This window comes from Arachis hypogaea, chromosome 1 (assembly GCF_003086295.3).
Source record: "Arachis hypogaea cultivar Tifrunner chromosome 1, arahy.Tifrunner.gnm2.J5K5, whole genome shotgun sequence".
Lineage (NCBI taxonomy): Eukaryota > Viridiplantae > Streptophyta > Magnoliopsida > Fabales > Fabaceae > Arachis > Arachis hypogaea.
In genome coordinates this window covers 1002855-1011928 of record NC_092036.1, presented here as the reverse complement: position 1 = coordinate 1011928, position 9074 = coordinate 1002855, and the positions used below count along the sequence as shown (strand labels likewise).

The following is a 9074-nucleotide window of genomic DNA, read 5'->3' as shown; positions in this document are numbered from 1 at the left end:
AAAAAAAAATAATGAAATGTTAAAGAATGAAAATACATTGTTTAGATTTAGTTATAATGTTTATTTATATGATTTATAAATGTTATGTTTATATAGATTAAACTATAATCATTAAAATATTTATATTATTTTAGATAAAATGAATGAAAATACACTGTTATTTTATAAGTTTATCTTTTAATTCTATCTTATTGTTTCCCACTTTATTTTATTACCAAGAACCGATTAATAATTTGATTTAATCTAATTAAGATCAATAATCAAAAGAATAAGAATATAAGTTGTGTTCATTAATGGTAATTATTTACTTTTTTGACAAAAATAAACACATTAAAACATATTACTATTAATTTGGGATAAGGTTGTGAAAGTAATGACTCTTTTACAAATCTCGCAACGTCCCACTTGCCTTGACTGACATTTCAATTCATTCGATCACTCCATGGCTCATGCGTCGTGGTATGACCATTATAGCTTTAATTTTATTTATGAAAAATGATTTGGAATCCACATTTATTTAGAAATTAATTTATGAATGGATTAATAAATGGTGATATCTTAGTATATTGGTGTATGGCGTGTGATGCACAAATATGGAGTTATCATGGTCAGATCTCCTCAAAATACAGATTACGTTTTGATGGAAACGAAAAATGAAAAAACTGCGTCTAGAGCAAAATGCAAACTGCGTTTGGCACGGAGAGTAAATCATGTCTCGAAACATGTTTCTTGTTCCCTGCATGCAGACATGATCAGTATTTGACCACCTTGAAACGCACCAATAAACACAGGTTACGATTGGCAAGTGACAAAGTCAAATTGAAGGTTGTGATTGGCAGGCACAAAAAGTGTATGAACGACACGTGTGCATGGAAAGTGCTGAAGCGGTCTTTATAAACAAAATGCAAGCTGGGCTGGGAGTGAAGCAAGGTTTTCACTTCTGCTGCGTTGCTGTAGAAGCCCTCTGCCGCCACCGGAGTTGCCCAAAATCACTGTTGTTGCTGCCATAGAAACAGGTGCTGGAATTGCTAATGGAGCTGCCATGTTTGGTAATTTTTGCGAGTTTTGACATTAAGATAGGGAATTATTTCAAAATAAAAATATTTTGGACTTTGAATACCTGAGAAGTTTAGTAGATTAATGCAAATAGATAAATACTTGTGATGTAAATGATTTTCTACTGTGATTGAACATGTTGTGTTTGAAAGATAGATATTATGATGTTTGGTCATGTTGATGCTGAATTTTAGATTGAAATTGATAATGATTGATTTTGAATGACAGATTTAGAAATGTTGAATTGAGAAAATTCATGAAGGGTGGTAAACTCTTATTTTTAGGGGAGGTTCTGTCAAAATTTTTGTAAAAATCGAAGGATTTTGGAAGTTTTGGTTATGATTTTAAAAATGAGTTTGGTTTAATTAATTCATCCAAAGAAATATGGCTTGAGTACTTTTTAAGATTTTAAAGTAAGTAAAGTAATGGATTTGAGGATAGATATTTTTGGGGTTTTTAATTAGGATTTTCAGTTTTAATATGGCTTGAAATCTTATTAAAAAAGTTTTAAAGATTGAAATAATTTTAAAATTGGTTTATGATATAACTTATTTAATTCTGAATAACAACAAAAAGAAATTTATTTATTTAGTTAAAGTTTTAAAAATTTAAATTACTTATTAATCCACGCATTCAGGTTTAAGAAGTGTGAAAGAAAAAATGTTATTAGAGTTAAGCAATGGGGTTGAAGGGAAAAAAGATACCGTGGAAGATGTAGTTAAGTTATGATTTATAAGAATTATGAGGTAATGATTGAGAATCTTGGGAATATTAGATTGATATCGAGAGAAATTGAGAAGTGAAGGATTGAATTAACAATGAGTTGATATTGTTGAATGAGATGATGATGATGATTGAATTTGATTGAGAACAATGAGGTTGGCTATGAAAATAAAGAATGACGAGGATTAATTTTAATTATGATTTTTGAATGAAGTGGAATGATATTGAGAATGGATTTGAAAATGAGATTGTATCTGATTGAGAAATACCACCGAGTAAGATGCAGTGATGTTGTCCACTTGCTACGGGTAAAGGTTCGAGACATCGAGTAAGATGTAAGGGTTGAAGTTGTCTCCCTTGCTCCAGGTTACGCGGGTAAGATGCAAGGGTTGCGGTTTAGTTCCACTTGCTCCGTGTTGTGGTGTTCCTGTCCAGGGTTCGCTACCGGACATGTTAGGTTTGGTTGTATAACCGATAGATGAGCTCATTGGCCATAGAACAGACATGCATACTTGCTATATTGTATTTACCTGCTACTTGATCTAATCGTTGTATCTGCTCTCTATACTTGTGTATTTCTTGTATGTTATGTATGTGTTTGAAAACTGAGAGATCTCTTATGCTGGTAGTGGTGACATTGAGGGTTGTCCCTATTGTAGTGAGGGAGGTTGAGGCAGATTGGACTAGGTATTGCCTTATTTCTCTAGTTTATGTATTTGATGGATAGGAATGAGCAATGTAAGTTTGTCGGGTAGGAAGCCTTTAGGCACATTTTTTGTCCTTTCTTTTTTTAAACACTTTATTTTACGGAATTATAAACTAAAAGAGTTTTTTTATGATCTTTCAAAGTAGATCTTCCCACAAAATTTTTTCAAAAAGTTATTTCGAAGATAAACTGTTTTTATAATGAAATTCTTTTTATTTGTAAGTATTTCTTTGCTTTGATGGTATTCCCTTCCCTATTGAGAACCTGCGACAACGATGTTCTCACACCCCTACATATTTTTCTTTTTTAGTGACAAGTTCAGGAAACTTTGGCGCGAATTCGTGATCGAACTACAGAGCTTTATGTATATATATGTTTTCATTTTCTATGTTTGATTTAGTCTTAGTTTTTATTTTTCCTTTCGTCGTTTATTGTTTTGGTTTTTAAGGGGGTAGAACCTCTATTTTAAAATTTTGAATAAATTTATGTATTTAATATTATGCGGATATAATTATGTGATTATGTGGTTTAAAATAAAAGTTTTTTTTATTATTTTCATAATTAAAAATTCGATTTGTATTTACGAAGGATCAATATTAAATAAATATAGTACCAAAATAAATGATTAAAAGTAGGTAGCACATGGACTTTTAGTATAATCATAAAGTATTAAAAGTTAGGGTGTAAAAAAAAAAATCTTCAAAGACCTAATTGAATAATAACTAAAAATAAAATAAAATTAAATGTAAAGTGGTTGAATTGTTACATGCATGGGTCAGAACACTGTTGCATAATTGCATTGTAATTTGAAAACATTGGTCATTGGGCTACCCATCTTTTTTTAGGTCCACATACAGGTATCGTTAATGCCATTTTTTCCCCCTTTTTCCTTTCAACAAGACGAAAGTGTTTTGTTCAAAACAAAATTTGCTGCTTGAATTTAATACTTAGCTGAAGTCTTCATTTTATCAATTCCCCTTAAAAGATAAACTCAGTCTTCCGCCTCAGCATTAGGTGCTTAACAGGAGTAATTTGTTGTACCCGTAAAAGCCAAACTTTTCATATATTAATTTTATATACACATTTTTTTTCTTAAATAATGGTTCAGTTTTTCAATTTTAAAAAATCTTAATACTTTATATACAACATTTGTTACATTAAAAAAAATTAATGTCTTCAGATTAGATATGACTGGATTTTAAATATTTTATCAGATATTTTAGATAAGGAAGTCGATATAAGAACACTTGTACTGAATTTGTATGTACTCGAGAACATTCGGTTAAATCTTTGAAGTAATACGTTTTTATTATTTTAATTGAATAAACTGAAAGTTTTTAAAGCGTAGGAGTAACCCAATAAAAATTTATCATTATAAAAATCTTAATAAATAACTTTATATTTTTTTTCAAAAAAAAACTATTTTCATTCATAAAAAAAGTCAAAACAATCTATTTAGAGAAAAAATATTAATGAAAAGTGAAGTCGACTTCACGTGAAATTAATACCTGAGAGCCGTTGGATAAAAAATTAGTCAAATCATCTAACGACTTTCAATTATTAACTTCAGGTAAAGTCGACTTACCAAAAATAAAATAAACAAAAGAGAACAACAAACAATGCGGCGTGCATGCTCATTTTTCCTTACAGTGTCTTGTTGTGTTTAGAGAACGGAGAACTGCATTTGGCAATTAGTAATTGACTAATTGCACATTTCACATTTGCAATCTTTCTTCCTCTCCTTTTTCTTTCTGGAAACAATCATACCATAGACAAGTTGCGTAATTCTGGGGTCCAAAGATGATGGCATTGCAAATTCTTAGACCCACAAAAGATACAAACATAATCATCAAAACTCAAAAGCATGCCACTGTCAACTGCTAAAGCGATAAAAAAGAAACAACAAAGGAGAACACGTTCAATGAGGTATCATTATCACCATCATCACCATCATCTATTCTCCATTCCCTTTTTCTTTCTCGTGTCTTGTGGTGTCTTTGTTTTTCTCTGCTTTACTGATTAAAACAGAGACTGCTATTACTATAACTACACTGCTCTAATTATGCTCCCCTCTCTCTCTCTCTCTCTCTCTCTCTCTCTCTCTCTCTCTCTCTCTCTCTCTCTCTCTCTCTCTCTCTCTCTCTCTCTCTCTCTCTCTCTCTCTCTCTCTCTCTCTCTCTCTCTCTCTCTCTCTCTCTCTCTCTCTCTCTCTCTCTCTCTCTCTCTCTCTCTCTCTCTGTGAGTGGTTCCCTTGAAGCTTAATAGTTAAAACTGCAACTCCATTTCAATCATATTTCAACATTCTTTGGGTTGAGTATTCTTTACCTAAGACATGGGCTTTAAAGAAGAGGCTTTTCATGAAACCATTTATTTCTCGGTAAGTTTCATTTAATGCTTACCCTTTTGAAAAAAAAAATAAAGTGTAGTTAGTTAGTGCTAATTTTTTTTTAATCTAATTCGCTTTTTCCATTTCATGCATGAAAGTAAGAAAGTAATTGATTACTCATTTGAGAATCAAACCCTTTACCCATTTGAGGTTCATAAAAGAAAAAAAAATCGGTGCTGCCATTGAACATTTCTCATTTCCCATGCAAATTTAATGAAAGCAATCTTCATCAACAATCTTCATGTGAAAAATTCTGTTACAACTTACCAACATGTCTGAAATTAAGCATAACCGGGTGGAACAAGGACAAACAAAGATTAAGAATGTTCCAATAGCTGTCACCCCAGAAGGGTTTTGGTGTTGTCCATCACCTGCTGTGTTCCAGAAAGGCCTCAGAAACCAAAATCCTTTGAATAAACCGACACCCTCTTCGCCGCTGCCGGCAAGAAGCACAGTCAAGAAAAAGACTGTTCCGGTGACAATGAATGAAAGAAGAGCTTCTTCTGCACCGCCAACCCCATCAAGATTGGTGAATTCTGATGAAAAGCAATGTCCGGAGCAGTCTTCTGCTAATGCGTCCGTGGTGTCGCCACGGGCGAAAATCGAGTCTTTGCCGAGGAAGGTTGCTATTGAGTTTGGTGATCCAGGAACGTGTGATATGAAGGTGGTGTTGGTGGGGAAGCAGGGGCTTTGTGTGAAGTTGAGTGTGCACAGGGATGTTCTGAAAGAGAAGAGTGTTTTCTTCTGTGAGAAACTTTCTGATGAAACCAACTTGTCGTGGCTCCAAATCAATGAATGCGAGGATGTTGAAATATATGTTGAAATCGTAGGTCTCATGTACTGCAAGGAGATTAGGCAGAGGCTTATGAGGCAAAGCGTTTCTCGCATTCTTCGAATACTAAAGGTAAGTTGTATAAATATAAGTGTGGTTTAATTTATTTTCAATGTATATTATATTTTAATATATATTTTAGATTGATGGCTGATTTTTGTGTAGACGTAACATAGTTGATTTAAGCCAGTAGTATGCTCAAGTTCAAGGTGTGGTTTTCCCATGCATCTCAAATCTTAATTAGATTGAAACTACACCAAAAGTTTGGAAATCACACCAAACTACTTCCACACATAACAAACTACTTTAAAATTAGTTTACAATATAGTACATTAGTTTAAATCAATTCACAAAAGAAAACGTTTTAATTTTATAAGACAAGTTAAAATGTGTATATATGAGAAAATCGATTTTTAACATATAGAAAACAGTAAAGTTACATAGGAAATTCTATGGTGCTGATAGTAAAAATCAGCATGTGATGCTAACACTAGATATTGCACTATAAAACTGCTGTGTGTGTAGGAAATATGTCTGTTTCACGTTATTTATTACTGCATTGTGACGGACCCAATATTATATTTTTCAAAAAATCGAAACGGAATAATTGGATCCGTCACAATGTGGTGATAAATAACATGAATCAGGCATTTTTTCTATACACACGATAATTTTATGGTGCAATACTTAGTGTCAGCATCACATACTAATTTTTACTATCAACACCGTAGAATTTCTCATATTATATAGCCAATAAATATTATCATTTTGAAACATTAATAGTTTGCACCCATGATAAAATTTATGACTTTTCTTCTTAATCTCTCTTACTTTTTCTCTCATGATTTTTTTGAATTCTCACATGATATACTAGTATTTTTCTTTTACATAAATAAAGAAGAAGGAAAACCTAAAAACTTGAGACATGACTCGAGAATAATTTAAGACATACTAGTCAAGTTTAGGAAAAACTCAGAACTACAATATGAACCAATTGAGAAAAAGAGGAAGAATGACTCTCATGTGCAGTATATGCTCAATGCGACGCCTCTCTTTCTGCAATTGTGCTGATGTCTTTCGTTACATAAAAATCACAATTCAAAATCTGTTCTACTACTTTGTCATTTTATGTCGTTATGCTAACTACAAAATTGTTAAGCCATAATTCTTTTTGTGTTTTTTTTTTTGTGCGGAATTGAGTCTTCAAGTTATACCCTTTACAAATGTTTTTAACTATTAAGCTATATATTGTTGTGGGAAATCAAATCTGTTCCCTTCAAATTATATTTCTTGACATTATTTAACCAATGAGGTATATATATTTTTTTATTTGTTGTGTGATATATATATATATATATATATATATATATATATATATATATATATATATATATATATATATATATATATATATATATATAATGCAGCCTAAGTGGCAGTTGGACATTAATGTTCTTCAATGCAAATGATTCTGTTTTTATCATAGAATTTACAGCAGTATACTAATGTGATCCTGCTGAATCTGCAGAACAGTTTTACCCCATTCGTTCAAGTTTTTGTTCTTGTTTATATCTATGTAGTTAAATTATATTCTGCCCCTATGAGGCCATTCATTTTTAGGAAATCTAAAAGAAACTATTTCCATTTTAAGGAGGATATCATAGTTCTGATACCATATTAGAAACAAGAGACTAAACTGGAGAAAAGATTTATGTATTATTGAGTGTATTTAAGTTATTTATCCAAATTGTCTGAAATGATACAATATAAAAGAGTATTTATAGATACTAAGAAAATCATAATAATAAAGACATAATTTTCTATAATAAATATTCAGATATACTAAATAATACTAATTCATCCTAATTGATCCTAATTATATTCTAACACACAGGTTGCGGAATTCCTGAGCTTCGGTTCATGTATAGAATCATGTTTGGAGTACTTGGAAGCAGTCCCATGGGTGGGAGAAGAAGAAGAAGAAAAGGTGGTTTCAACTGTACGACAACTCCAAGGAGAAGGAATTGGAGTCAACCCTGTGCTGAAACGAGTTTCTTCAAACATTTCTAGTGTCCGAAACGACCCTGTCTCGCAGATTATCGATCTTGTTCTCAAGAGCAACGAAGAAAGAGGTCGTCGAGAAATGAAGTACATAGTTCTGAAGCTCCTTAGGGAGAGTAACAGCGTTGCAAATCAAGGCGGTTCAACTGACATGATTTATAATTCATGCACAAGTTGCATGGATTCTCTGTTGTGTCTGTTCAAGAAGGCTTCAGAACCAGGCTTTGCGAAGAAACCAAGCGATATGAGAGATCCTGTTGTAAAGCAAATAGCTCTGGAATCTGATAACCTCTCATGGTTGGTGGAGATCTTAATGGAGAAGCAAGCGGCCGGTGAGTTTGTGGGCAAGTGGGCGAACCAGCGGGAATTGGCCATCTTACATGTAAAGCTGCCAACTGTATACCGGTATCACGTCAGCTGCATTTCCGGAAGGTTGTATGTTGGCATCGGAAGAGGGCAGTTGCTGCCGTCGAAGGAGACGCGGCAGTTGTTGTTACAGACATGGCTTCAGCCTCTAATCAATGATTACAACTGGCTACACCATGGATGCAGGGGATTTGATGGAAAGCTTGTGGAAGAAGGAATTGGGAGGACCATTCTGACGTTGCCGCTGGAGGATCAGCAGAGTATTTTGCTTTCTTGGTTGGCAAGTTTCTTGAAAAATGGTGATAGCTGCCCCAATCTTCACAGGGCTTTTGAGGTGTGGTGGAGGAGAACTTTCATTAGACCATATGTGCAAAGTCAAGGCAGCAATGCCATGACTCATACTTCAATGTTATCAAAGCAGCAATGATTATTTCAAATTAGTATAGATGGGATTTCAGGAACAACAATACTACATAAATATTATTTTATGTTCTGTGCTAATAATTTACATTCATATGTAGGGAGTTACTTATATAAATATAAAGCGCTTAAAACGTCTTTTTTTTTAAATGTTTTTTAATAACTAAAATTTAACTTATATAATCGATCAAACTGTGTAATTTTTGTTAAAATTAGACCAAATAAACTAAATTGACCAAAAAATTAATAAATTAAATTTTGAATCGATCTAAATTAATATTTTTTTTATAAAAAATGACTATAATACTTTTATTATAAAAATGACTAAAATATTCTTATTATATATATTAATTTTAAAAATCTTAAATTCTAATTCTACGATGGCATAGAGAGAAAAGAAAGATTAGAATTTAGAATTTTAAAATATATAGTAGAAATATTTTAAGTCATTTTCTATAATAGGAGTATTATAGTTATTTTTATAAAAAAATATTAATTTAAATCGGTTCAAGATTCGATTTATT

At 32.2% G+C, this 9074-nt stretch overlaps 1 protein-coding gene across 2 annotated transcripts; it reads left to right on the top strand.

Moving 5' to 3' along the window:
• The first annotated feature begins 4258 nt into the window (after window positions 1–4258).
• LOC112789033 (BTB/POZ domain-containing protein At3g50780) lies at window positions 4259–8631 on the top strand. Of its 2 annotated transcripts, XM_025830760.3 has the most exons (3): window positions 4620–4862; window positions 4970–5775; window positions 7598–8631. In XM_025830760.3, the coding sequence occupies exons 2-3, from the start codon at window positions 5143–5145 to the stop codon at window positions 8555–8557; spliced, it is 1593 nt and encodes a 530-aa protein (XP_025686545.1). In that variant the 5' UTR covers window positions 4620–4862; window positions 4970–5142; the 3' UTR covers window positions 8558–8631. The 2 variants fall into 2 exon arrangements, with proteins under 2 accessions (XP_025686537.1, XP_025686545.1); XM_025830752.3 differs by having other exon boundaries at window positions 4259–5775.
• The last annotated feature ends 443 nt before the right edge of the window (window positions 8632–9074 follow it).